The 26,476-nt window shown below is 47.7% G+C and overlaps 8 protein-coding genes across 8 annotated transcripts; 5 read left to right on the forward strand and 3 right to left on the reverse strand.

The window, feature by feature from the left end:
- Positions 1–695: 695 nt before the first annotated feature.
- N7479_004006 (tetratricopeptide repeat protein) lies at positions 696–4,262 on the forward strand (the record flags this gene model as incomplete). The annotated part of the gene is made up of 5 exons (XM_057251703.1): positions 696–1,102; positions 1,153–2,173; positions 2,234–3,047; positions 3,103–3,318; positions 3,370–4,262. The coding sequence occupies 5 exons, from the start codon at positions 696–698 to the stop codon at positions 4,260–4,262; spliced, it is 3,351 nt and encodes a 1,116-aa protein (XP_057111028.1).
- Positions 4,263–4,743: 481 nt separating this feature from the next.
- On the forward strand, positions 4,744–6,347 carry N7479_004007 (MFS transporter; the record flags this gene model as incomplete). The annotated part of the gene is made up of 3 exons (XM_057251704.1): positions 4,744–5,052; positions 5,110–5,388; positions 5,463–6,347. 3 exons carry the CDS (start codon positions 4,744–4,746, stop codon positions 6,345–6,347), a joined length of 1,473 nt encoding a protein of 490 aa, XP_057111029.1.
- Positions 6,348–8,055: 1,708 nt separating this feature from the next.
- N7479_004008 (patatin-like phospholipase domain-containing protein) lies at positions 8,056–10,258 on the reverse strand (the record flags this gene model as incomplete). The annotated part of the gene is made up of 2 exons (XM_057251705.1): positions 8,056–8,766; positions 8,819–10,258. 2 exons carry the CDS (start codon positions 10,256–10,258, stop codon positions 8,056–8,058), a joined length of 2,151 nt encoding a protein of 716 aa, XP_057111030.1.
- Positions 10,259–10,667: 409 nt separating this feature from the next.
- N7479_004009 (uncharacterized protein) lies at positions 10,668–10,964 on the forward strand (the record flags this gene model as incomplete). Its single annotated transcript, XM_057251706.1, has 1 exon — positions 10,668–10,964. The coding sequence occupies one exon, from the start codon at positions 10,668–10,670 to the stop codon at positions 10,962–10,964; it is 297 nt and encodes a 98-aa protein (XP_057111031.1).
- Positions 10,965–14,599: 3,635 nt separating this feature from the next.
- Positions 14,600–17,100, forward strand: N7479_004010 (leucine-rich repeat domain-containing protein; the record flags this gene model as incomplete). The annotated part of the gene is made up of 2 exons (XM_057251707.1): positions 14,600–14,641; positions 14,737–17,100. 2 exons carry the CDS (start codon positions 14,600–14,602, stop codon positions 17,098–17,100), a joined length of 2,406 nt encoding a protein of 801 aa, XP_057111032.1.
- A 1,833-nt stretch (positions 17,101–18,933) lies between these two features.
- glcA (type 1 serine/threonine-protein phosphatase catalytic subunit GLC7) lies at positions 18,934–20,203 on the forward strand (the record flags this gene model as incomplete). The annotated part of the gene is made up of 4 exons (XM_057251708.1): positions 18,934–19,110; positions 19,192–19,593; positions 19,732–20,031; positions 20,108–20,203. 4 exons carry the CDS (start codon positions 18,934–18,936, stop codon positions 20,201–20,203), a joined length of 975 nt encoding a protein of 324 aa, XP_057111033.1.
- A 1,252-nt stretch (positions 20,204–21,455) lies between these two features.
- Positions 21,456–22,657, reverse strand: sar1 (Arf family GTPase SAR1; the record flags this gene model as incomplete). Its single annotated transcript, XM_057251709.1, has 5 exons — positions 21,456–21,496; positions 21,593–21,892; positions 22,001–22,106; positions 22,292–22,395; positions 22,639–22,657. The coding sequence occupies 5 exons, from the start codon at positions 22,655–22,657 to the stop codon at positions 21,456–21,458; spliced, it is 570 nt and encodes a 189-aa protein (XP_057111034.1).
- An 856-nt stretch (positions 22,658–23,513) lies between these two features.
- On the reverse strand, positions 23,514–25,718 carry N7479_004013 (DUF2457 domain-containing protein; the record flags this gene model as incomplete). The annotated part of the gene is made up of 1 exon (XM_057251710.1): positions 23,514–25,718. The coding sequence occupies one exon, from the start codon at positions 25,716–25,718 to the stop codon at positions 23,514–23,516; it is 2,205 nt and encodes a 734-aa protein (XP_057111035.1).
- Positions 25,719–26,476: the final 758 nt, after the last annotated feature.

A 26,476-nucleotide genomic window follows, 5' to 3' on the forward strand; every position in this document is an offset into this window, starting at 1 on the left:
TGCAGCACCTGCTGAGTTTGCGTGAAAAATAGAATCAAAAAATCCTTATAACCAGGATCCAGGCCAAAATCTTAAGGTTGTCAGATGGCGCTGAAAAGATCCAGATCTCGTTAAAACGATGGCACAGACCAGTCCAGTGGGCTGCACCTCGAAATTTGAGATGGAAAAATTAAGACCTGGAACGAAAGAAAATTGAGACTTGAAGCAATAGTGTGTCAAACACAGTCAAGCCACCGAGTCCCAAAGAAAGAGGAAAAGGAAAGAAAGGGGGAGAGAAGAGCTGGAGAGAGAGAGGGAGGAAGAGAAAGAGGAGGAAAGTTGGGGATGAAGAAGTTTGGAAGAGGCTTTTCTGTTTCAGGCCGCGAGATCACGGGTTCACCGAGAGACCTCAACATTCTTCCTAGACTTCTCCATATCTCTGCTTTTTTTTAGTCTTTAGGGACTTTTTCTGTTTTCTTTTGTTTGGAAATTCTGTTATTGTTCAAATTTGAATATTTTACAGCCTGGTGGAGACAGTTACTATGAATATCTGCCGAGCCCCAGACCTGAAACGTTCTTAGATTCAGTGCACACCCAACTAGACTGGATTGATAATGAACTCACTTGATGATCCACATAATTGATGATTGTCTCAAGCTATAGCTTTCATCAACAGTGACAAACACTTTCTATTGAACTTTGAAACGTCAGTGGCCATGAGTTCCAAGCATTACCCGGACGGTATTCCTCTAGATGAGGAAATGCAGGAGGGAGAGTCAGCATATCCAGATATCGATGAAACTGTCCACTATCCATGGCAAAATGATCAATCTTTTGACGTTGGAGAGATGCTTGCCTCGGTGCTTGATCCTCGTTTGTTCGGGGACCAAATCCCACAAACTCAACCCCACAGCATCAATCAATATCATCAAGATCCCAACGAAGGTCAAGGCAAAGGCCCAGGCGAAGGCCAAGGCGAAGTCGAAGAAGAACAAGAGGTTGATGAAATCTACCAGGATGAATACGATGGCCCGGAGTATCCCCAAATGTCGTATCCTCCCGTGCCTGGCGACGGAGCCATGTCAGACGAGGACTTTGCCTTATCCGGAGACGAAAGCGAGAGGTATGTATGCTGAGACACCACGTATCCGACTTTAGTTAACATGATACTAGTGAGTCTGATGAAGATGAACTAGCGGAGGAGGATGACGATGATGATTCAGCCGCCAGCAGGCGCCGCCGTCGTGGAGGTGGACGCTTTTCTGGAAGATATGGCGCTCGCGGTGGAAAGGGCATCAAAAGAGGACCACGCAAACCAGTGGAGCCCAGTCCGGAATTCAAACATCTCCATTCAGGAGCTACCTCTGCCTTCATTGATGGAGACTACGAACTGGCCATTGATCTGGTGATGCAGGCGATCCAAATCAATCCCGAGATGTTTGCTGCCCATTCTTTGCTTTCAGAGATCTTCCTCGCACAAGGGGAAAATGATAAAGCCCTTGCGGCTCTATTCAACGGAGCTCATACAAGGCCGAAAGATCCCGGGGTCTGGGTCAAAGTTGCTCGGCTCATCTTAGATCGCGCCGGAGAGAATCGGCAGTCCGCATTGCATGATGTTGCTTATTGTTACAGCCGAATCCTCGAGGTCAGTCCTAGCAACACCAACATTCGGTTCCAGAGAGCAGCGATCTATCGTGAGCTAGGTCACAATGGCCGAGCCGCAGCCGAATATGAGAGACTACTCAAGGACTGCCCACACAGTGTCAGAGCACTCCGCCATCTTGCAGAGACGTACATTGATCTCAATGATGTACAAAAAGCGGCAGATTATTATGCGGACAGCATTGATCACTACCTATCTCTTGACCCTGAGGCTGCTGATTTCACCTGGTCGGATCTCAATATCTATGTTGAACTCTTTGGCTATCTCAATCAACCAGAAGAAGGACTCATCTCTTTGAAACTACTTGCACGCTGGCTTCTAGGTCGTGGAGAAGACACAGTGTGGGACAACATCGACGATGACGACAGAGAATGGGACGCTGATGATTCGCCTCGGCGTATCAAAACTGATGGTTTTCTGCCCGGTCAGTGGCCTCGAGAGTCGTATGGGCTTGGTCTTCCGCTGGAGCTCCGGATAAAAATGGGTATCTTCCGCCTGAAATTGGGCGACAAGCATCACAGCGAGGCATTGGTAAGTTTAATCCTGGATAAGGTTAATGATTGAATTCAAGTACTGACAGACTACAACCAGCATCACTTTGAATGGCTTAGCCCAGAAGATGATGCCGAAGGTGCCCGCATTTTCGACTACGGTGATCTTTTCAGAGAAGTAGCAGATGCTCTAAAACAAGCCGGTGCCTTGGAGGAAGCACTCCGGTACTACACACCTATCCAGCAGACCGCTGAACATGCTGATATTAGCTTCTTCATGGCCATGGCTGATTGCTTCATGCAGTTGGGCAAGGTGGAAGATGCTGAAAGCTGTTATCTCCTCGTCGCTGAACATGATGCTAGTCATATGGAGTCGCGAGTTCTGCTAGCGAAGCTATATGAGAGTCTTGGGATGAGCGAACAGGCTATGAAGTATGCCAGCGAGGCAGTCCTGATCGGTCGACAGGAAAATCGCAGCCGAGGAAGAAGAAAGGACACCAGGCTTGAACAGCTTGCCATAGAGTTCAAGATGGGTGGATCGGAACCCCTCCGATCAATTGCACCCAAACCGACACAAACAGCAACACTCATGAACGCAGCTCCCTCGACCGCTGGCAAGGGACGGGCACAACCTGGCGAAGGTACTAGGACTGACGATATTCAATTCTTGTATGCCAAGTTGTTAGAGTTGAATCCCCAAGTCAAAGACGGTGTTCCTACAGCCATTGAAGATTGGCTAGACATTGCTGATGCTCTGTTGCGAGATTTCCGGAACAATCGAGCATTCTATCCGATGGATCGAAGTATTGCCTTTAGGGGTTATTCCACTGGTGTAAACGCCAAGAACCAGACCAAAAACGGCGCAATGATGGATGAAATGCAGCAAATGGCGAGCCGTCTTCAGGAAACCATGGGTATATATCACTTCAGTCAATTCAACCATACACACCATGCTAATGTCATATTTAGGAGATGTCACGGAGGAGCCCTTGCAGGGCGCCGTTCCCACCGACTACCATGGAATACCATTTGATGAGTGGCTTGACATCTTCCTGCAGTACGCTCTACTTGTAACAGAACAAGGCGAGCAAGAAGAAGCTTATGAAATCCTTGATTCTGCGGCGCTTGCAAGCATCTGGTTACACTCTAAGCCTAAGTCGCGATTGATTCATGTTTGCTGGTTTAGTGAGTTCATTCAATTCACTACTAATTGATTACCTATTAACACCTATATAGCTTGCGCTCTTCGCGCACGAGATGAAGAGACCCTGGCCAATGAAGCCCGCTGGTTCATCAAAGAATATCAGTTTGTCACGGACACTTATCGACTCTTCTCTATGCTGGGCCACCTATGTGGCGACCCTCACCGATCGCTTTTCCATTCGTCTGGAAACATGAAATTCATGCTTCGCCAAATCAAGGCGATAGACTTTACAATGCCACAAGATACCCCTCGACCCATCCGGCACTCTGTCTGGAAAGAGCGTGCCACTCTATCCACACGAGACGAAGCCGGTGAACCCATCACTGCGAAAGAGTTAGACATTGCTCTTCTCGTGCTCTATGGCCACATGCTGTACTCCGGAAACAGTTTCTACCCGGCCCTGAACTATTTCTTCCGAGCATACGCCCTAGATGACCAAAATCCCGCTGTTCTCCTCTCCATCGCACTCTCATTCATCCATCACTCCCTCAAACGGCAATCTGAGAATCGTCATTACCTCATCATGCAAGGCCTTTCCTTTATGCATGAATACCGGCTGGTTCGCGAGAAGCCGGGGACCCTCCTAGCCGAAAAACAGGAGATGGAATTCAATTTCGCTCGTGTCTGGCACTCGCTTGGTCTGGCCCACCTTGCGATCGATGGGTACAACAGGGTGTTGAAAATCGGCGAGCAGATTCAGCAAGAGGCCAAGCAAAAGTCTCTCCATGAACCGACATCTATAACGGATGACGCTGATGTGGTTATGGGCGATGATGGCCAACCCCAGAAGACTTCATCCCCCAGCGGCCAGCGTTTTGTTGAGGATTTCTCCCGCGAGGCCGCTTATGCACTACAGTGTATTCATGTTCTCAGTGGCAATACAAAGATGGCAAAGGCTATTACAGAAAAATGGCTTGTCATCTAATATCAGTTCATGCTTCTATGACATCGGCCTACTTTCCGGGGTATCTATTACAAACCCTAATGTGCCTTCGTTCTACGATATGTATTATATGAATTTCAAACTTCAAAATCAAGACTATCACGCTGATCTACAAGACATTATATCCAAACTAACTTTTATATGAATGTATATATCAAGATAGGGTAAACTTGGCAATGCGGATCTGCCCGAATGTGGGGGCCAAATGAAAATGGGGTTACATTGAGATTCTTTATAATCAACATCTCACACCGGGAAATACATATACGCCTTACGAATTTGGCTTATTACTGGCGTAAAAAGTCCGAATCTGCAGGGAGGTGATAATCTTTTCCGATCCGCTTGGGCCTTATCTCGCAAAAATCCCACTAGAGCCTGATGCTCATCTCATGTCTTTCGGCTTCGTTGATGTCATCGAAATAGAGAAGAGCATACGGCTGTAAAAGATTTCAAGCTCTAGCAAATGACTGCAGAAATCACTCAAAGAGTGGGATCCCATTCCAGCTCTCAAACTGAAGCTCCGGCAGACCTATTACCAATTTCCTCCGCACGCTGCAATTCCCCGACGGTCCAGGAGTTCGGGGAGGATGAAAAAGGCCATGATACCAATGTGGAAAGCACGACAGAATATCCAATTGGAAAACGCAGGTATTGGAAACGCTTTATCGATATCGTTTCATGGACACCGCGACGATGTCGATGGAATCCAGAGAACCCGAGTAAATTCGGCTTGCCTCTGAACCTCCTATTCGCATTCTCGGGAACTTTCACGGTATGGGATAGGAAAATATCAAAATATTTTATAGCCATCGCTAATATTGTCATGAAGGTTGCCAATCTATACTATTCACATCCCATTCTTGACGTTCTTGCCCAATTCTTCGATGTCTCGCATGAGCGAGTCTCGTTGATCCCAACCTGCAGTCAGGCTGGATATGCGACGGGATTGATCCTCCTTTGTCCTCTTGGGGACTTAGTTCGGAGAAGGCACTTCGTTTTGGCGTTAACATTTGTTACTGCCGCATTGTGGATTGGGATTTGCATCACCAACTCATTCGAGACATTCCTTGTTCTGAGTTATCTGTCTTCGGTCACGACTGTTACTCCAGTAAGTGGTCCCAGGCGTACAATCAAGCTTATCCGAGCTCTGGCCTGAGCACACGAATCTTACTATCTATGCAGCAAATCATGCTTCCTCTTGTCGGAGACCTCGTCCCCCCGGCTCGTCGTGCAACTGCTCTATCAGTCGTGTCTTCGGGACTTGTCCTGGGCCTTCTCTTTGCCCGTCTGCTCTCCGGTATAGTTGCAGAATATTCACACTGGCGAAATATATATTGGCTATCACTAGGACTCCAATTCCTCATTTTTGGCCTTCTATGGTTATTCATGCCCGATTATCCATCAACAAACACCAACATCTCCTACTTTAAGATCCTATATTCCATTATCGGATACTACTGGACATCCCCGGAGCTTGTTCAGGCAACACTCATGTCATTCTTCCTCTCGGCCACATTCACCAGCTACTGGACAACACTCACCTTCCTCCTAGCCGGTGATCCCTACAACTACCCAACCTTGACAATCGGACTATTCTCCCTGGCAGGTCTTACGCCCATGTTCCTAGGCCCACTCTTCTCACGCTACATGATCGATAAATTCGTGCCGCAGTTCTCCGTTCTCGTCAGTCTCGGCATCCTGATCATCGGCGTCAGTATCGGTACCTATACAGGCACGTGGACTGTCGCTGGCCCAATTATCCAGGCTGCGCTGCAGGATTTCGGTCTGCAGATGACGCAAATTGCTAATCGCATTACGATCTACGCTGTTGCGCCCAAGGCGCGCAATCGGCTTAACACGGGATATATGATGGGCGTGTTCTGTGGTCAGCTCATGGGTACCTCTGTTGGAAACCGTCTCTACAGTCAAGGGGGTTGGATTCTGTCGGGAAGTGTCAATCTAGCGTTCATTGGGATATCACTGGTTATTTGTCTTCTTCGTGGGCCAGCTGAGCAGGGATGGGTTGGATGGCATGGTGGCATTCGCATCCGACGAACGGATGTTTGATCTTTTGGCTTTCTCTACGGGAATTCTTTCCTGATAAAATGATTCGAACTATAGAACCCTGAAAAGTACCAGTCCTCTTCAACAGCAGAGTATACCAATTTCATTTGAGATTTAATGATCACCAGTGCACTTTAATAGCAGACTCGTATAGGAGAACTACCATAGCTATATAGTTTATCTGGGTGCAGCCATTGAGTTTATGGGATACGAAATATAACCCTACAACATATATGTTTCTCGCGCGTGTACCCGAAACTGCCGCCTGGAGTTGCTTCTTTTACTCCTAACCGAATTCGATGAGCGCCTATGGATGTATCTATGCTCGTGTACAATGACGTTGGCCGGTTCGATTCTCAATTTGGGGCTTGCAGGCTAATCTAACAACGTTACATTGAAAGGAAATGGGTGTATCAGTTAGGGAATAAATCCGATATCTGCCTATCTCTCCCTGGCTTTTAAAATTGCAGCTAGATATAACGTAGCATATGTACTATGCCCATAGTTATGCGCGTGGGTATCAACCTTGTTGTTGCTGTCAATTCCCGCCGTTTCAAACTAATAAATAATCACTAGACTAAGTAAATAAAGAAAAAAATATACAAAAAGAGGGTGGATCAGTGAAAGACCGCTTTCGAATTTTAATAAAAAAGAATGCATCAGGAGGGAATCGAACCCCCCTCTCCAGTTTGCTATGAGATAAGGAAGGAATTTCCTATCATGGAAGACTAGAATCATAACCACTAGACCACTGATGCAGTGGAGATATATTGTCTGTAAGCCATTTGGAATATCAACAGCACAATCTAAATACATGTACGGAAGTACTTAGATCTCTATTACTGCGTCCACCGGCATGATATGATACTTCAAAGCAACTATGATGGCAGCTCAATCTATAACACTATTCTGTCTGCAAGTGCTTCAAGTTATAACGATGCAGAAGAGTTCGGGGTAGGAGGGTTAGGTTTAACATAAATATAGATGATCTACATGTATATGACATATATTACGTGGACTAAAAACAAAGATCGTCGGTGCAAGTACCTTAGGTTAATCATTATTTGCAAATGACCAATACCAAAACAGCTTTAGTTTCAAAATGGAAATATCTCAATATCCAATGCCGGAAGACCACTGTGCATCTGAGGTGAAACCATGCAGTGACTGATGTCACTTGTGATACTCCCCGCTCAGCCAAGCCGAGTTCCAGCAGATGATGGTTTTTGATACTTTGCATATTGTTTTATTATTTTGGCATATGTACAATGAGGTAATTTGCAGGCATCCCGATTAGAATACATCCCGGAACTTTAATATTACAGTTAAAGCTATCTATACACACATAGCGCGTCTTGACAAGAAAGAGAAGAATAAACGAAGTCATCTAATCAATAACAACAGACGTGTAATAACAGGCAAAGTCAAAAAAACAATCAAATGCATATTAATACGACACAAGACACCTTGCTATGCTGATGAAGGAGGGGGTCATATGGGTGAGAAACAAAGAAGGTAGTAGAGACACGGGTGTATTATCCGAAAGTGCCTGCAAATACCGACATGAGCTGCTTGTCAGATTTGATATCCAAAATAGCGGGAGGGAGTGTCATGACGGAAGGTCAAGCTGCGGGCGCCCCAAAGCAGAAAGACAATAGTCTGAGCCATAAAACTTTAATGGAACCGCTCGAGCCGCCCGTATTTTTTCTTCTCAGATGACCACGGCGTCTTCGTCCCGGTAGTAGTCTGCATCGTCAAAGAAAACGGCAGACTGGCGTCTTATTTCCTCGATCACGCTTCCCCTTCGGGAACTCGGGGTCTGAGGACGCGATGACCCAGTGGACTGGGACATGCTATCCGATAAGTCAACGAAGCGCGACTCGCTCTGGTAACTAGACCCGTCGCGCTCGGGGAGATTATCATCTAAACGCTCGACCATAGAGTCTGGATTTTCATTTTCTCGCCTGCGCATTCGGCGAGAGAGGATCGGGGAGAGCGCACGTCCACCTGCTCTGGAATCCTGGAGTCCTTTCATGATCGCATTCTCGATCTTAAGTCGGTTTCGGATGAATTGGATCTTCGAGAAAGTGCTTTGCTGGCCGACATGTATCATGCGGGCGAGCCTTTCAGGTGTTGGGTCGGAAAGAATGTGGATGAAATCGGATGGAATGGATTTGGGCCAAATAGTCACAGTGCCACTAAACTTTTGCAACCAGATCTCGCTCCAGTCTTGGCCCATAGGTCGTGGGAGGAGCTCTAAATGCCGAAGGACTCGAAGCCATTTGTTGAGGTCTAATTTGATGTACTGCTCGATTGCAGTGCCGAGGAAGCCCCCGCGCCAACCACGGCCCTTGCGGTGTGTGACTGGTCGCCCTACTGTCCCCCTAGAACTAAAGAAGAAGAGGTTGATGTGGGGATTAACCTAGGGTAAAGTTAGTGGCAAAAGGGTACAAGGGAGCGAAATTTAATCTTACCTGGGACACGATCGTAAAGTTGACGTTGAAATGCAGGTTCAACGCTTTGATAGGTATGTCAGTCCGCAGGCTACCATCTTTCCATTTGTGCCCAAATGAATAAGGTGCAAGAGTCCCATCACGCTTTTTAGTCATTAATACAACAGGGTTTAAAATACCCGGAACAGCCGCAGAAGCAAGCACGGCACTCCATATGACGCAATCGGGACATGTCAGATAATTGGCTAAGATAGTCGGTGAGTGAGGATCCGAGGGCACGCAGGTGACATTCAAAATGCGCCCGGTTCGCTCGTAAGCTTCGCGAAAGGTCGTTGAGCCCCTGCAGAACCAAGCGCATTGCTGAGCCCAATCTAGAGTATCGAACCGAGCACCGGTCCGCCACCAGCGATTGATCCAAGTTGCCAGCCCTTCATGACACGCGCGAATCCGATGTGCCAAAGCTGGAACGAGTAGCTGCTTCAGCTCATCATCTGTCCGAGTCGCGACTAGTCCCGCCACCAGTGCTCCGCCTGACGTGCCGGTTATGATTTCTGGGAGGACATCATTATCCAGCAGCGCTCTTACAACCCCGAAGTGGTAATACGCGAAGGTAGCCCCGCCAGAAAGACAAAGAGCGGTGCGGCCGAAGTTTGTATCGAGGTGTTTGAAAAGTTGATACTTGGCATCCTTGTCAATCTGCTTATTGTCCAAAACGATCTGTATGCATGCGTGCACCTCGTCGATGTATTCCTGAACCAGATCCTTGGTTCCCGAATAAGTCTCGCTGTATATCCGAGGATTTTCCACACCGGCAAAGTTGTTTTTGACGCAAGCCTCCAAAAGCGCACGGAGATCTTCAATGGCAGGGACCTCGCTGGAGCCGATTCGACCATTTTCCATTTCCCATTCCGCATCCTTCCTCAGCTGCTTCAGTTGCGATACCACTTTGTTGACAGTGAGGTGGTCGTAATAGGCGTATTCGTCTGTCTTTTTCCACTTTTCGGTTCCGAGATGGACGTCCAGCGCCCGAGCTGCTTTCAGCCAGTCCGGGTAGTTTTTCTGTGCAGATAGCTCTTGGCGGAGCCTTTGCCTCTTCCCCCGCCATGTCACCCACTGCTCATACACTAATATATAGATGCGTACCAGAGCATAGCCAAAGCTAAGTACTATGAGCCACGCGAATACAATGAAGAGGAAGGGCCATTTCAAAACAGAATATAGCACACCTTCTCTCGTTTCATCCTTGCTCCGCTTTGGCGCTTTGCGACGGCCACGACTCTTGCGAACTCTTTGATTGATTGGACGCCAGTCGTTGATGGCTGTCAATGGGGAGGATTCTGGGGCATTCAGCGCCTTCTCGAATCGGTCAAGTTCATCGGGCTGAATGAAATCGCGGTCGTAGTCAGGGAGACAGGCCGGATCATAAGGGTCGTACACTGCAGGTTTCTTCTCAGTGGTCATGTTCAACACATTCTGAATACACCAACATAGATGTTGAGAATCATAGAGGTACCTGGAAATCTGGTTGGGGGAGCTACGTTGTACGATGACGTTGACATCACGTGTATTTTATCTCCGCATTGCGGCTAGTGTATTGCCGGAGGTGGCTAGTCTTGTTTTTTATTTGCTGAGTCATCTATATCTTGCCCCGCCAGATAAGAAATAAAAAACGTACCCGTTGAGCTCAACCATGGATACCTCGGTAGCTAAACAGCAATTGATTCCAATTCAGAAATTTGTTGTTTTTACAAAAATGAGAGAATTGTGTAGATCTACCAGAATCAATCTATTCGGGATTGAAAATTTGTGATGGCGCAACTCTCTATCTCAAACATTCTTTGTATCGAGAGTGAATTAACTTTGAGAAAGTATGACGGGCATCATCCCACCTCGTACTGCGGCATTTGAGTACGACAAGGCCGTACGACGGCATCGAAAAGTCGTTGGAATGTACCCCTCCATGCACGATCTGCGGGAGCAATTGACATCCCTTCATGCAATCTCTTATTCAATGGTGTGGTCGAGCTCCATTAGCGGGGTCATCGCGATCGCATCCCGTGGCCAAATGCGAGTCTTCTTTTGTTCCGGCTCAAAGAACCATACTATAGCTCACCGCTACATGCTGGGCGGCGCGAATATCAAGAAAGTTGTCAGTGGCCTCTTGTGATTGGTAGGCGTCTCAGGAAAGTTTGTTTGTCGCAGCCAAATTGGAAACCCAGGAAAGCATCCTATGGGTTGGCAGCGGGGGGTCAACATTACTACATACTCTAGATACATGCACCAAGGACCTGGAAGTGCTTTGTCCTCGCAATATCGGACATAAAGTACGAAATAGTAGATTGAATAACGGTCTTTTGATATTATACGACAGGGAAGCGTTATTTCAGTCACCTGACGTTTAAAAACAACCCCTTATTTAGATACAAAAAAAGTACCTAGGACAAGGATGATTTGCAGCGGACTAAATATCCTTAGCGCCGTCACAGGCTGCAGGATTCGTCCATAATTAGACTCGTTTAGGAGATACTCCGGGCACTTTTTCCTTTGGGTCATGTTCGTCCTCAACGCTGATCACGTTGATCAACCTGCTAACTTCTTAAATGTTTAAAAAAAGCAAACATGTTGTAAGTCATCGCTTTTCGTTGCTACTTTGCGATTCTACACATGCTTATACCACCGAGTTTTAACCATCATTTTCGATACGTTGTATTCAGTTTCTCTCGTAGCTACAGCAGTAGAATATTTATTGTCCTGTGTTGCGCGGTAGCCGCTCACTTTATTGTTGCTTTAGCCTTTTGCGACATCCCTGAACGTGCCGGGAGCGCCGACTTTAAGGGCGCGGACTTATGTCAAGGTTACCATGTTCTATCCATGCCCCGCTCTTCGAAGTCAAGAAGGCCTTGGCATTTTCGCTATCTTCAATTATAATTCCGAATTCGAATCATCCCCATTTGGCCATATGCAGGTCACGGATCTTCCCTCGCGAAGTATTGTGGCGTTGTTGGAGCCAGAAAGCTTTCTCCCCGCTTACGAAGTTAACTCCCAGTACTCCCCGAACGTGCGGCAAAAGCAAAGAGAAAGCTCAGCGAGCCACAATCTTGGCGAGGGAGTCTGCAAATGACCGTGCCATATCTCAACCAATGAGCGGGCTTAACACCCATGTATGTCCCATATCGCACTGTGCACTTGGCGGGGATCGTCCAGGAGTGGGGAAGACTGTCCTCGGATCTCCGACGCCGGGCAACACTTGTTACTCCGAGCCAACTTGGCCTTTGTTATTATTCTATGGTGTCTATGGATTACTGAATATGTTATAAATACAACATTGTAGTAGCGGAGGGAGGAAATGTAGATCAAGGTCGATCGCACATCATGTGCTTTCCCCCTCCCCCTTGGTTATGTCAAAAGGTGTAATTTCCATGTGCTGAAAATACCTGGGGATTTGAGGGGGCATTCAGCCCTGATCGGCTGGAAAGTTGTCTTTACGAAGTACGAAGTACTTCTGGAAAGACCAGGGTATATTCATATGGTACGTACATATGCGCTTCATAGCACTTCAATAACGGCAGGGATGTTGTAAACTCCTAGCATCAAAAGTGCACTGTCGTATGCAGCGAGGCTGGGATCTGAAGTTGAACCGAGCGTTTGCGGCGCACTTACATAAATGTCCTGGAATGTTAGCTCTCAATATTTTGATCTAACCGTAATTATACCCCGCGCTCTGCGATCTGTCGCAGGGATAAAAAGGTGATGAATTATGTGTACAAAGTTTAGAGGCGCATTTGTCGAATATGAAACATTCGCAATATAATAAATTTATGTCCTTGGTAAAAACATTTCATTGTCAAACCCCTTTCAGACAATAAATTAAATATATAAAATGTATATGTGTACAATTAAAGAGATTAAAAGAGAGATGAAGGGGTAACATTGAATGGGTTTTAGAAAGCCGCCCTTATCCGTAGAAGCGGTGTGATATCAGTGCCCCAGGTGGGATGATATCAATATCACTAGAGTCTCGTGAGTTATAGAAACCAGTTGATGTCATCAGAAGAGCTCGTATATATTGGAGATTTTTTTTTCTAAAAAAAAGGCACATATTCTCGATTCTTAGTGTGTCCAATAACCTATAAAGTAGAGGAATGTCATATGTCAGTGCGAGCTGACGGACTCGGACGATCTCAGATATTGTAATTGCGAATTCAAGCTGAATGATGCTGATTCGTCCTTTCATGGTGATTTACTAAGGTATAACGCCAACCAGGTTCTCTGTTTATACTCATTCTCGTTGAATTTCTGAATGACTGCATCCACTAATTCCCCTTTAGGGAGCCAGGCATCCTAGGAGCATGCAGATATCCTCTCATGCAGTGCCCCGCCAATCGTATGCCTCGTGCGATCATTCGCTTCCTCCTAAACCCTGATTTGATCGTCTGCACCCCCCTTCAGCGCCTACGGATGACCAACTACATATTCGGTAAGGGCACAGCCTATGAGTACTCTCGGGTTCTGCAAAGAGTCGTCACAGGTGTTTAAAACAAAATAGATGATACTCCATACATATGAACCGATAAAAAAAAAGTAGAAAAGCGGGCCAACATGAGCACAGGGCAACCAAGCCCTCGGCATTCCCACCCGGTCTGCATGGACTCAGGTTGCCTGCGTGTGGCTGCGTCAGAGATTGATCAACACGCTAAAAGATGGGATTCATGACAAGTTTCAACATTTCCCAAGAGGGGGTTCAAATGCATGAATGTGATGTTTAAGATTTTTTTCTTCTTTACTGTCGATCAAAGAGAGCCCCTCGGTACAGGACCCACCGATAGTGGTCTGAGTTTCCTTGCTCACGATCGGCTCATAATTTTGACGCTATGTGGGAATTTTATGGGTTTTAGTATGGAGGGATCAAACCACTAAGCGTCGCTAACTGAAAATTTTCTTTTTTTTTTCTCCTTATCCCCTTATGGGATATGGAGTAATAGGGGGGTTAACAGGGTACTCGTTAACTCCAATCGGTTTAAGATAGACGCGGGATAGAAGTCGGCGAACTAAAACCCTAGGCGCTATCCCCATAGGCTCGCCACTCCCACCTGGGTATAGTAGCTGCAGCATTAGTACACATATATTTATTTATATTAGTGATGGCTATACGGTATTAGACTAAATAGTGTCCTATAGATTACCTTGGGATAGGTCAAATTTTGAGAGGACAGCGTACATGTAAAATCGGACAATTGCATTCAGCTTTATAGATGAAAGTATGGGAATATATATATCAATACTATCAAGATTCAAGGAGAAATAAAAACCAATCAAGAGGTATATCAGACGACTATCATTTTGAAACTCAGCTGATAAAAGAAAAAATCGAATATATAAAAATGTAAAATGTGTATTACGGCGTATATGGGCTGTGTACGGTCTTATCAGGATAAGCCCGTAATTATTTAGCTAAATAATTGGTTACCCCGTGCCACCACCTTTTCCCTCTTCACCTTTTGTCATTCCTCTATCCCTATCTCACTTTTCGAGGTCTCTCAGAGAAAGAGACTCTTCGAACATTTAATTCTTCAGGTATCATCCCTCATCAACTTACCCATCTCCCGGAGTCCCCCCCAATGAGACTGATCAATTTCAGCACACTGTCGCTAACCCTCGCATTCAGAGCCTCGATTGCTCTATCTTTTTTTTCCCGGGTCTCAGTCGGGTCGCACAAGCAAGATGTCGACTACATCTTGTAACATCTGTTGAGTTATCCATCTTCAGAGTTTCCTCGTCCACCACCCGACCTCCGTTGACGCCATGGAGAAAATCAACACCGGGGATGGACAACTTTTCATAAAGGTTTGTGTTTTTATGAAATCGCCTAATGATTAGGATCAGAGAGATCATCTGAATATTTGGTCCTATAGAGAGCTAACGCGCATGCTTGCCAATAGAATGTCGCTAGCTATGTTCGCACTCACGAGAAGGCACTCGCCAATGCACTACAGCTTCGTCGGCAACCCACCAAAAATGCCATCCCACAATCACCCAGTGTTCCTTTGACCCCTGGTAGCTCTTTCGCCTCGACTTCTTCAACACTGGCTGCGGCCTTCTCATCCGCAGCATTGAAATTCATGTCGCAGAACGTCAAAACCGCAAAACTGACACTGACCCCTCACCACCTTTTCTATCTTCTCTCCCGTTTCCAAGAATTGAGCATTGCCGTTGGCCCCATGAACATCCGGCTGGAGAATATTCAAACCGAGGTTTCGCAATCCTATGTTTCATTTCTGAACAAGCCCCAGCAGTCAAGCGACCGGGCCTCGATCCATTCGGTATCCAGTGTTCGTAGTGTGATGTCTGGTATGACCGACCTTTGGTCATCTTTCCGCCTCGGATCCAAGGATACCCCAACCAAATCGGACAGGGCCAAGGCCGCTTTGGAAACGGACCTGAAGTACCTATACTCTGCCTTTACCAAGATCCCGTGTCTTCGTCTTGCCCCGGACCACCGCGCTCCGCTGATCTCTGGATATGAAGAATTCCCTTTCGATACGGCTGTGCCGCTGCACTCCTTTAAAAATTTGAGCGCTTTAGAGATTATTGATTTAGACTACCGTTCTTTCTATGGCTGGGACAGATTATCTGAGCAACTACGCACCTTGACCATCAAGAGAGCCCACTTGGATGACCCAGCCGATCTTTTAACGAGAATTGTCTTGGACGACATTGATAAACGCCGCCGGCGGTCTGCCAAGTCTCAGCAGTCTCCTTCGCTGGGATGGACCAGTTCCAGCAGTCAGCCTGTTCACACCCCCGACCAGGCCAGCTCTCTCTCAGCCCCCGGGTCTCCTATCGTGGACACAGCATTTGGAACCAGCAGTAGTCCTAGATCTGTCCCGATGATGCGAGGTGGCTCAGATGGCGCTAAAAATCGCGCCAGGGCCGGAAGTGTCTCTCCGACTCGGCCGACCACGAAGCACGGCCACCGTCGAGGCCAGTCTCGGCAAATTCGCCGCACGGGCTCCGCAAGCTCCGAATCAAGCGAGGCATCTCTTGGCTATCGAAATGGAAGTTCTACAAATCTTCTCACAGATGTCCTCTCGCCTTCAAAATGGCGATTCCTGCGACACCTAGGTCTTCCGGAAAATTCCCTGACATCCGTCTCTGCTGCCAGTCTTGCCCCTGTAGCCAACAGTCTCAACTCGCTTGATCTGTCCTCCAACCTCTTGACGGAGATTCCTGACGGTTTGGCGTCACTGGTTGCATTGAGAGCCCTCAACTTGTCACATTGCATGATTGAGTCTCTTCACTCACTCACCCGGAATCCTCTTCCCGCTATCACCGTTCTCACGCTCCGCGGAAATCGTCTTCGTTCGCTTGCAGGCATTGAGCGATTGCTCTCTTTGGAAAGATTGGATCTTCGTGACAACAACCTCACGGATCCGACGGAGATTGCCCGGCTGACCAGTCTCCCTGAAATACGGGAGATCTGGGTATCTGGCAATCCGTTCGTCAAGACCCACTCTGGATATCGAGTTGTGATCATGAACCTCTTCCGCCGGACCCCTGGTTATTCCGAGGACATTGTAATTGACGGTAGAGGTCCGGGATACACCGAGAGGAAGCAACTCGTTGAGCGAGTTGCAGAGCCTCAAGCTGCACCGGTTGTACGCTCCAGCCCGGCAGATGAATCCACGGTCGTACAGAAGTCTACTATCTCGAAAGTCCCCCAGGATCTAGAAACTTTGGAACCTCAAGAAGACGAGGAAATTTTGCACATGAATGGCACACAACCAAAGGAAAGTGACGGAGGAACCAACCGTCGCAAAAAGCTTCAACGACGCAGGATAGTCGATATCTCGGTGGACAACCCATTTACTACCGATGGTCTGGGCAATACAGGCAGCACGGCTCTTCCGGCTCTTCCGGTTCAGCAAATACAACCGCCAGTTGAGCATCCGATTCTTGTCCCTGTTGATCAGCCATGGAGGCTAGACAGCTCCGTGCAATCCGGATCGTCAAGCATCCAAAGTCCTGCAAAACCTGTGCATTCACCGAGTCCTCCTCTTGTACAGGCCTTGCAGGGTAAGGACAGAACCATGGACGAAGAATTCTGCCGCCAGCAGCTGGAAGTTCTTCAGGAAGTGGGCCATAGCTGGCTAACAGTTCTGGGCGAGAATGACTGGGATAACTCCCATAAAGACTTCGCTCATTGCTCTGGAGCAGGCTTGGACCATTCCGCTCATCTTTCTACACCTCCAATCACCTGCTCAAATACTCAAGCGATCCTGAGCGGACATGCGCTTAGCGGATAAAATCCCATTTTCTTATTTACAGTTCTCGGCTCCTGATATCCCCCGAGACTCCACCCCTCACCTTTCTGTCTCGTGTCTTCCCGGAGTCTCTCTGTCGTGGATGCGACGTTTACCTGCTTCATCAGGGTTCTTTCATCTCTTTACCTTATTCACGGGGATACAACTCCCCTCGTGCGGTCCCCTCGGGACTTATTTGAACGACATATTTCCAGCACGAACAGCTGATCATTCTATGCATTGTTTTCGGCGTTGGATGACTTACGAGACATGGTGGGTGGGATGTATGAATTATTTACGGCTGTTTTTGCTTTTCATTTTGCTTTTCACTGTTTGATGCCCTTCATTTTCCATTTTCTTTTCCAAAACGCATCCTACGATGGCACTTGTTTTTGGGGATTGTCTTGATCCGTGGAAGGCACAGCGAAAGACATATTTTGTTTTCGGTTCTAGCGTGTACTTTATGACTCTGAATTTCGGGCATGTTGGCGTTGGGAGGTTCTTTGACCTGTTTAATTCCCCTCTTGTTTCTTGGTTTCTTCTTTTTTGTTTTCAATTCCTTTATGATGCTGCATGATTTCTGGAGCAGCATTGTATAAGACCAGAGCTCTTATAGCTCATTTGAGAAGAATGCCAACTATTTTGGAGATTTCCTACTTTTTCCTACTTTTCAAGCATGTAGATACCCAATTAGTAGGTCCAATCGTAGGTCTAGACACAAAAGACAATATAGAACGACACAGTCTAGAAGCACTATCCACACTACTTTAGTAGATCAGCCTCTTGTTTCGTGCTTGGACCCTCATTTGGCGTCGAGGGCGTTGAAGTCTCGACCTAGAACACCCGACCTAGAACACCCCCTCTATGCAGATTTTTTGCATAGTCAAAGCGCTTGTAGTACAGAAGAGATAGAATGGAATAAATAGAAAAGAATAATAGAATAATATAAGAATAATAAGAATGAAAGGGGAAAGTTCCCTAATAGGCACTCTCTCTATATATAACATATCCCCTCTCTCTCCTTCCAAGGAAGATCAAACACGCGCAAACACAAATAGGAACTTCCCGCTTTCTTCTTCTTCAGAAGATTCTCTTCTCTTCCCATCTCCACACCTTTTCACGTTTCTACGTTGATGTTTTGAAAACTGAGATTCAAACTGGTCCGACTATCATACACCCGAGAAAATTTTCTCCCTTGATTGAAATTTCCCCTCGACCCATACTCTCTCGATTCATCTCGACTCATCCCCCCCCCCTCTGACTTCTTTCATCAAGTCCAGATCGCTAGTCTGCTCTTTCGCTCAGCCTCGTATATCTTGTGAGGCGTCTAGGAGCTCATTCTCTTCTATTTCCAACGTGCGCGTATACAACAACCCGGATAGGCACCACCGTCCACACCCGCCTGGCATCTCTGCCAGAACTGTTTTTTCCCCCCTTCTTTCTTTCCGCGGCCGTTGGGGCCCTTCTTTAGATCTGTTTGATCTTGAAAAATTCTGTTTGGTAGGCATCTATTCCTTTCTTCCTCCGCTGCTGCTCCTCCCAACCCCGACCGTCCCAAAGGGGCAGAAAATTCAACCAAAAATTTCGAGCGCGTTCATTCAAATTGGCCTCACCGTGGGACTTTGAATGTAGACTGGGCTTCTGGACTTCATCTCAATCTGGGACGCTTTATTAACTTGTTTTCCCCCCCCGATAGTAACAGGACATAGCCGCCGCGTCATCAAATCTCTGTTATTCTCACCCGATCGCTCCGGAAGTCTGTCTTCCACCTTTCGTTTTTCTTTTCCTTCCACCTATCTTTTCTTTCTTTCGTGTTTTCGTTAGACATTCTTCGCCATGGCCGATCAAGAAGTGGACCTTGACTCGATCATCGACAGGCTTTTGGAGGTGAGGGGTAGCCGCCCTGGAAAGCAGGTTCAGCTGCTTGAGTCAGAGATCCGTTTCCTCTGCACTAAGGCTCGCGAGATCTTCATCTCTCAGCCCATTCTTCTCGAACTGGAAGCGCCCATCAAGGTAAGATTTTTTTTTTTTGGTGTCCGAGCGGCATCTCGAGTCGGAATCGACCTCCGTCTAACATGTCGTGTGCTTTTCTAGATTTGCGGTGATATCCACGGCCAATACTATGACCTCCTGCGTCTGTTCGAATACGGCGGTTTCCCTCCCGAGGCCAACTACCTCTTCCTCGGTGACTACGTCGACCGTGGCAAGCAGTCGCTCGAGACCATCTGCCTCCTCCTTGCGTACAAGATCAAGTATCCCGAGAACTTTTTCATTCTGCGTGGAAACCACGAGTGTGCCTCGATCAACCGTATCTACGGTTTCTACGATGAGTGCAAGCGCCGATACAACATCAAGCTCTGGAAGACTTTCACCGACTGCTTCAACTGCCTTCCCATTGCTGCCATCATTGATGAGAAGATCTTCACCATGCACGGTGGTCTGAGCCCCGACCTCAACTCCATGGAGCAAATCCGCCGTGTCATGCGCCCCACGGATGTAAGTTTCTCTCCCCTTTGCCAATTTCACGCCCTCCCCTGTGGTGGATGTGGTTCTATTGGCAGCGAAAAGAAAAGTGGCAGTGTGGCGGTGGGTTCGCGGCTGAAGGCCAAAATTGCTGACTGATACTGAAACTAGATTCCTGACTGCGGTCTCCTGTGCGATCTCCTGTGGTCCGACCCCGATAAGGATATCACCGGCTGGAGCGAAAACGACCGAGGTGTCTCATTCACATTCGGCCCCGACGTAGTCTCGCGCTTCCTTCAAAAACACGATATGGATCTGATCTGCCGTGCACACCAAGTTGTTGAGGATGGATACGAATTCTTCTCCAAGCGCCAGTTGGTCACACTATTCAGTGCGCCAAACTACTGTGGTGAATTCGATAATGCCGGTGCAATGATGAGCGTAGATGAGAGTCTGCTCTGCTCCTTCCAGGTGAGTTACTACAAATTCCACCCCGATACTTTTTTTTCGATCAGTTCCTAACCTGTTTTTTTCCTTCTTTCGATAGATCCTGAAACCAGCCGAGAAAAAGCAAAAGTACGTTTACGGTGGCATGAGCGCCGGCGGTCCCGTCACTCCTCCGCGAAAGCAAAAGAAGAAATAAAAGAATCAATACGAGCTTCCCCATGTGCAGCAGGTTCGGGCGGAGATAAGCCTTTCACAAATCTCTTTAACAGCGCCCTCATGACAATCCTCCCTACAAACCCCCTCCCGCGAGTCCCCCCCCGGATCCACGAAAACGATGAACGACCGAGGAACCCCTCATCCGCACCCAGGGCAGCCCGATATTCCTCAACTCCCATACCGATAATATCATAGATTCATTCTCAACTCCTCCCGAAGGGCTACCTCTCCCGGTGCGACATGCGATAAAAAAACAACAGTCACCACATCATTTCTTGGCCCGTGCAACCCTCTGTACTTCCGGAGCGGAGTTCAAATGCTTCTTTGTTTGTCAACTTCTCTTCTCTGTTTCTGTTTCTAACCATCTGGACTGGAATCATTTTTTTTCTTCCTTTCGGCATTCTGGGAACGGTGAAGGGAAACTGGTTATCTTTTCTCTTTTCTTTTTTTTCTTCTCTTACTTCTTATTGTCCCGTTACTTGACCGCATGTGTTGTTGTTTTCTTATCGAATCATATTCGTCTTTCGACTCGTCTTCTAGTCCGACACGTATGAGGAGGTAGTAGTCTTCTCTGTCCCTGCTGATACATAGTATACCGGATTTGGAATGGGAATTTCTGTGAATCTAGCTCGGCTTTGGAATGGTTTTTTTCCGGAGGTCTAGATTGTTTGTTATATGGGCTGCGAATCACAATTGCTTTTATCTAGGTCAAGACATACGTCATAGTTTCTATTGGGTACATTGTTAATTTTGCCTCGGCATTGATACTCGAACTAAATAGATACTTGAATCGAGGAATTTGAACATTCTTCAATTCAAGATATGAGTATAGACAGTATGATATCAGTATCAGCACTCCTATACTGTATACTAAGAACGAAGAAATAAATCAAGTCTTTAGACTATAGTATCCAGGAAAAAAAACCAGCTAGCTAGCTCGAGTAAAAGCGCAGAACAAAAGGAGCAAGAATCGAACAAACATGACAAGATGCGGTACAGCGTTGTCGAGTGACACATTTAAGACGTACAGGTACGTCCAGGGGGGGGGTAAAGAGGGATTTGGGTGGGAGAGAGTGAGGTTTCGGGTGTAGAGGAATGTCGAAGAAAGCCAAAGCCAAAGCCAAAACCAGAGCCATTTTCATTTCACTTGGACTTTCGATCGAGTGGAATGGATATGCATTTGGGGTTGACAGGTTGGGAGGGGGATCGGTGTGTCGGGAACAGATCTCCGTTTAAACGTATTGGGACAACCATCTGATGCCCTCGCCGTATCCTGCAGGAAATAAAAGTCAGATATATAATTATTTTTCAAAGTGGGTCCGATTTCCACTTGTATATCCAATGTTCTCGGGACTCGACGAAAACTCACCCTGTCTCATAACAACACTGCACATGAACACCTCGATAGGCCGGATACCCTCGAGAGGAATCTTGCCCTTACCAGTGGTCTGGTAGAGGCCGAGCTGGTGGCGCAGCTCATCCTCGCTGACAGCGTCGGGGTGGTCGATCTTGTTTCCGAGAACGAGGAAAGGAACCTTGGAGAGCTCCTCCATGGCGAGGAGGGCGTCGAGCTCAGCCTTGGACTCGGGGAAGCGCTCGTAATCCTTGGCGTCGACCAAGAAGACGATTCCGCTCACTTCGGGGAAGTAGTCCTTCCAGAGACGGCGGGCTGGAGGTAGCTTCGTTAGTTATGTTCGATGTCAAGGTTTGCTGTGGAAAGGCGTTATGTTGCTTGGCAGTATGCCTGCGCAACATTTCCCCATAAAGTGTCACTCACCCTGCTGGTGACCACCGAGATCGAAGGTGGTGAAGCGGTTGTTGCCGATGGCCAGCTCCTCCGAGGTGGGGTGTGCGGTAGGTTGGAGAACAGCGACACGGTCGTTCTGTGGGATATCCCGTCAGCAAACAAGCTCATACAACGTCCAGTTCTCATGTCTCCCGTTGGTATATCCAAGCTCCCGAATCTATGCAACAGTCTATCGCAACTAGACTCAGGCCTTGTAGCCAGCAGAATTGAGCACCAAAGAGCTGGATCCTAGCTTCCCTAAAACACCACCGTTCAACTCACCTTCAACATGTGCAGCAGCGTTGTCTTGCCGGCATTATCCAGACCGAGGAACAGAAGCTTGGCGTGCTTATTGAGGAGACCCAGCGAGGCCAGGACATCGTAGACTATAGCAAAAGAAGCGGAATCAGCAAAACTGCACCTTGTACCTCGAGTTGCACAATGACAAGTAGCCGGTATCGCGGCACAGCGGTGGTATGATTCGACCTCCGAGTCGGAATGAAGATATATCCCGTTCCAACGCAGCTAGACCGCCCAGAGAGATATCTCGCTCTCTCTTCCTTTGTGCTTGAGATCGACACCGGACGGTGACCGCAGGTGATCGGGTGTGGTATCGGGAGGGTACTTACACCAGTTGACGATCCACATGGTGAAAGGCCGAAGTCAGGAAGTAGTGGAGAAGAGGGTGGGGAGCAGGGATCACAGATTAATCAGTGACTAGCTGATTGGGGAGAGGTGGATGGACGGGGGTGGAAGAGATAGAAGCAAAGAAGACAGGTTTGATGTTGTTTTCGGGGATCGGGTTTGGTGCCTTAGGCATGACAGACGGAATCCTCGCGCTGCGATAAGCTACGACTTCGGGGATGTGGGCTGATTTAGGCTGGTTTGGGTATGTATACTTGTGTGAATACTTCTGTGATTTGTTGGGGATATTATTGATCATAATTGCGTACTTGACTCTTGAATCTCCATCGTGGCGAAGACTCGCCACTACTCGACCTCATTAGTCTTATTACTATGTACAGTCTGCTATAGGAAAGATGGTTCATCTAAAATATTTCATATTCACTCCCATCAAACTGATGGATCTCATGGATCTGATTATTGACAATGCAGAAAAGCCAGATAAGGGGTATATGCACCGCAGCCATGCAAGACACTAAAGGAAGCAACCTCCAGCAAGTCCATAGGACCGCAGTAAGGAAAAGAGGGAAAGGAAAAGATATAGATATACTTCCAACAGAAAATGCAAAGAAAGAACCACCTCCGTGTAGGGATTATTGAAGAAAAGGGGGAAAGACATAAGATAAAAAAACCATTTATGTGGACAACACAAAGTCGGCTAATATGTATAAGAAAGCGAAAGGAACTCGGATCGCTAACCGAGCAGGGTAAGGCAAAAAAACCCCCGAAACCAAAAAAAAGGTGACAAAAAAAGTAGGTATGTACAGGTCAAAAAACGGAGGGGGAAACTTTTTCATACAAGTTCCATAGGTAGGGATACCTAAACGGATAGGACGAGCTGGGCGTCTTGACCGACGCCGTAAGCTCTGCACCTCTCAGCAACTTCGAGGCCAAGCTCCTTCATCCGTTCGGCTCCATGGCCTGGAATAGGTCGTTTGCCCATCTGCTCTTTGGCAGCTTTGCGGCAATGTTGACGCCAGAACTTTTCTTTGCGTTTCTGGCGCTTTTTCTCGAGGCCCTCGACAATGTCGACTGGGCCGCGAGTGTGTAGCTCACGGGCACGTGAGTGTTCGTCCTCTGGGGACTCAGAAAATGGTGGGATACCTTGCCAACGGTGATCTTTGTCCAGGCCGGTGAAGAAAGGGTTGGGGTCACGGGGGAGTGACTTAGTACGGACAAGAGGCCGGCGTTGAACCAGGTGACTGATGTTGAGACCTTCGGGGGACTCAACAATGTGCATATCCTCGGTGAATTCCCACTTGGTTGGAATGGGCGACCTCGTTCTCATGGGTGGTGGTGGGGACTTGAGACGCTTGGGAGAGGCGCGGCCAGTGCGACGGGGTGGTGGGGACATCAAACGCCTGGGCGAGCGACGGGGAGATTGCTTGCGGGTATCGCCTTCTGGTCGTCCTCGGGCAGTTTCATCGCGGCGACCTGCGGAGGACAAGCCGGAATGCTCTATCTCGGATGGCTCCAGGTCTTCATCATCGTCCTCGTCCTCCGGATCACTGGTAGGGAAACTGGGGTCGATATCTTGCGGGATGACAACTTCTTTTAGGCGGCGCCGTTCTTCAAGGCAAGATTTGTAGGCAAGTTCGAGGGGACGATCCTCATCGAGAGTTCCACAGACAAAGTCGGTACTATCAGGAAGGTTCAGGGTTCTTGGACGAATCTTGATGCTCTTGGAGGGTTTCGAAGCACGACGGCTGCTGATCCTTTGCACCGGGGCTGGAAGCCAGTTCAAGTGATCGTCGGTCATGGAATCGAAAGAAGTGTTTGAGGCACGGCGTTCCATGGTCGAGAGGCGTGCATCGGCGGGCTGACTGGTGGGTTCTGGGACACGGCGTGATGATCCCCAAAACTCGGTGTCGGAGCCCTCATCTTCACTCTCGTCTGAGTCCGCGAAGCCAGCCTCGTTGTCCGATTCATTACCGTCGTCCGAAGAGAAGTCGTGCACAGTCGAGTCGTCGTCAGGGAGATCTTCCATATCATCTTCCTCATCCAATGCCTCTTCTTCTGCCTGTTCACCGAGCCGTCGGATGGCCATTTCTTTTTTCATACAGTCATTCAAAGTAATCTTTTGCGTATAGTCGGCTTCCCGGTTGACCCATTCATCGTCCTCATCCATAGAGCTAGCAAACTCGTGGAACCGAGTGGCTTCGGATTCCTCGAACTTACCCAATCCACTAGTCGGGACTCCCTTGCGGTCTGTAGATACAGAGACAGCCTCCTTGGAAGCCTCCTTGGAAGCCTCCTTTGGAACTTCCTTAAGAGTTTCCTTCAGGGTGGGAGAGGCTCTGCGAGCAGCAGGTGCAGGGGAGCCACGGCATCGTGGCCGGATGGAAGACTTGCGTGCTGGAGATCGCTCTCTCTGGCAAACAGTCTCCCGTCCAGGGCATGCGAAAGTAAGTGTGGTTTTCCGCTTGAGGGGTTGAATTGAGGGTTCCTCTACGGAAAGCTCCTTGGGTGCTTGGGGTTTGGGTGGGAGTTCTTGTGATTGTGAGGGTGAGACGGAAGATCCGAGCTGAATCTTCTCATCGGTTTTACGACCACAAGCAAAGCTAATGCATCGTTTGCGGCCAAGGTTTGCTTCGACAGAGGTTTCACTGGCATCCACAACCTTCAATTTAGGGGCCAAATTATTCTTTCCCATCAACGCAGTATTTCTCATCATCTGAGGTGGTAAAGGTGGGCTGGGAGTATTAGACAAGGAGGGACTTGTGAGGCCGCCGTCGCTGGTCAATTCGGCCGTTGAGAGACCGCTCATGTTGCTATGAGGGTAGGATCGGTACATGTACGAGTCGTAATGGGAGGTGTGTGGGTCAGTTGGGGACATCTCTGGGCTGCTCTTCAACGCGCGCGTGAGCAGTGATTCCTTGCGGTTCACCGTCGGGCGAGCGAGCACGATCTGATCGGAATTCATTCGGGTGGCGTGCATGACGTGATCAGGGGGTTCATCGACGTCCTCGGCCAAGTCGGCCTCGTCGTTGGCCGGCTTGCTGGACGAGTTGGGTGACATGAGCATCTTCAATAGGTTATGAAAAGAAAACGTTCTTTCTCCGCCATGTGCCATGTTTCAAAAGGAAGAGGAAAGGTTTGCGGTATAGTTTCCAACGTAGAAAAAAGGAGGAAAGTGGTGAGGCAAGTGGCGTAGGATCGAGTTGGAAGGCGAGGGTAGGACGTTGAAGGAAAGTCTTTCAACAAATGCTGTCTTGATATCGATCAATGTTATATCGATCGACCCTAAAGGCAGAACAAGATGTCCCGAGCGAGGACTATTGTCATGATATAAACCGCATGACTAGCGCAGGGGGTTTCAAGACGAAGGAGGGGATTCGCCAAGATCGATAATTGTGCCTAAGAATGGCGACTCAATGTTGAGCTGGAGAATAGATTTCTTTTCTCGAATACCTCCAGTCGTGAAGGTCCGTGCTTTTAGAGGGATCGAGATAAAGAAGTAAAGGATTCAAGAATGTCGAGAATGTGAAACGAAAAAAGAGATTATAAAGAGTAATAAAAAAAAAAGAAAAAGAAGGGGAAGTTTGGGGAAAAGGTGGACAATAATAACAGAAGAAGATCATAAAGGTGCAGGGGTCTCCGATGTCTTTTGGAGGGGGGAAGAGAGAAGAGAGAGTGACGATACGGGAGTCGGCACTATTGCATTAGGACTAGTGTGGGTTGTTTTGAATTTTTTTTCTTTTTTTCCCACGTTTTTTTTAATTTCCAATTTTTTCAATTTTCCTGTGCTTTTTTGTACTTTTTGGTAATTTTGAAGTAATTTAT

This window comes from Penicillium vulpinum (genome assembly GCF_028829585.1).
Source record: "Penicillium vulpinum strain IBT 29486 chromosome Unknown utg000002l_segment0_segment0, whole genome shotgun sequence".
Classification (NCBI taxonomy): Eukaryota; Fungi; Ascomycota; class Eurotiomycetes; order Eurotiales; family Aspergillaceae; genus Penicillium; species Penicillium vulpinum.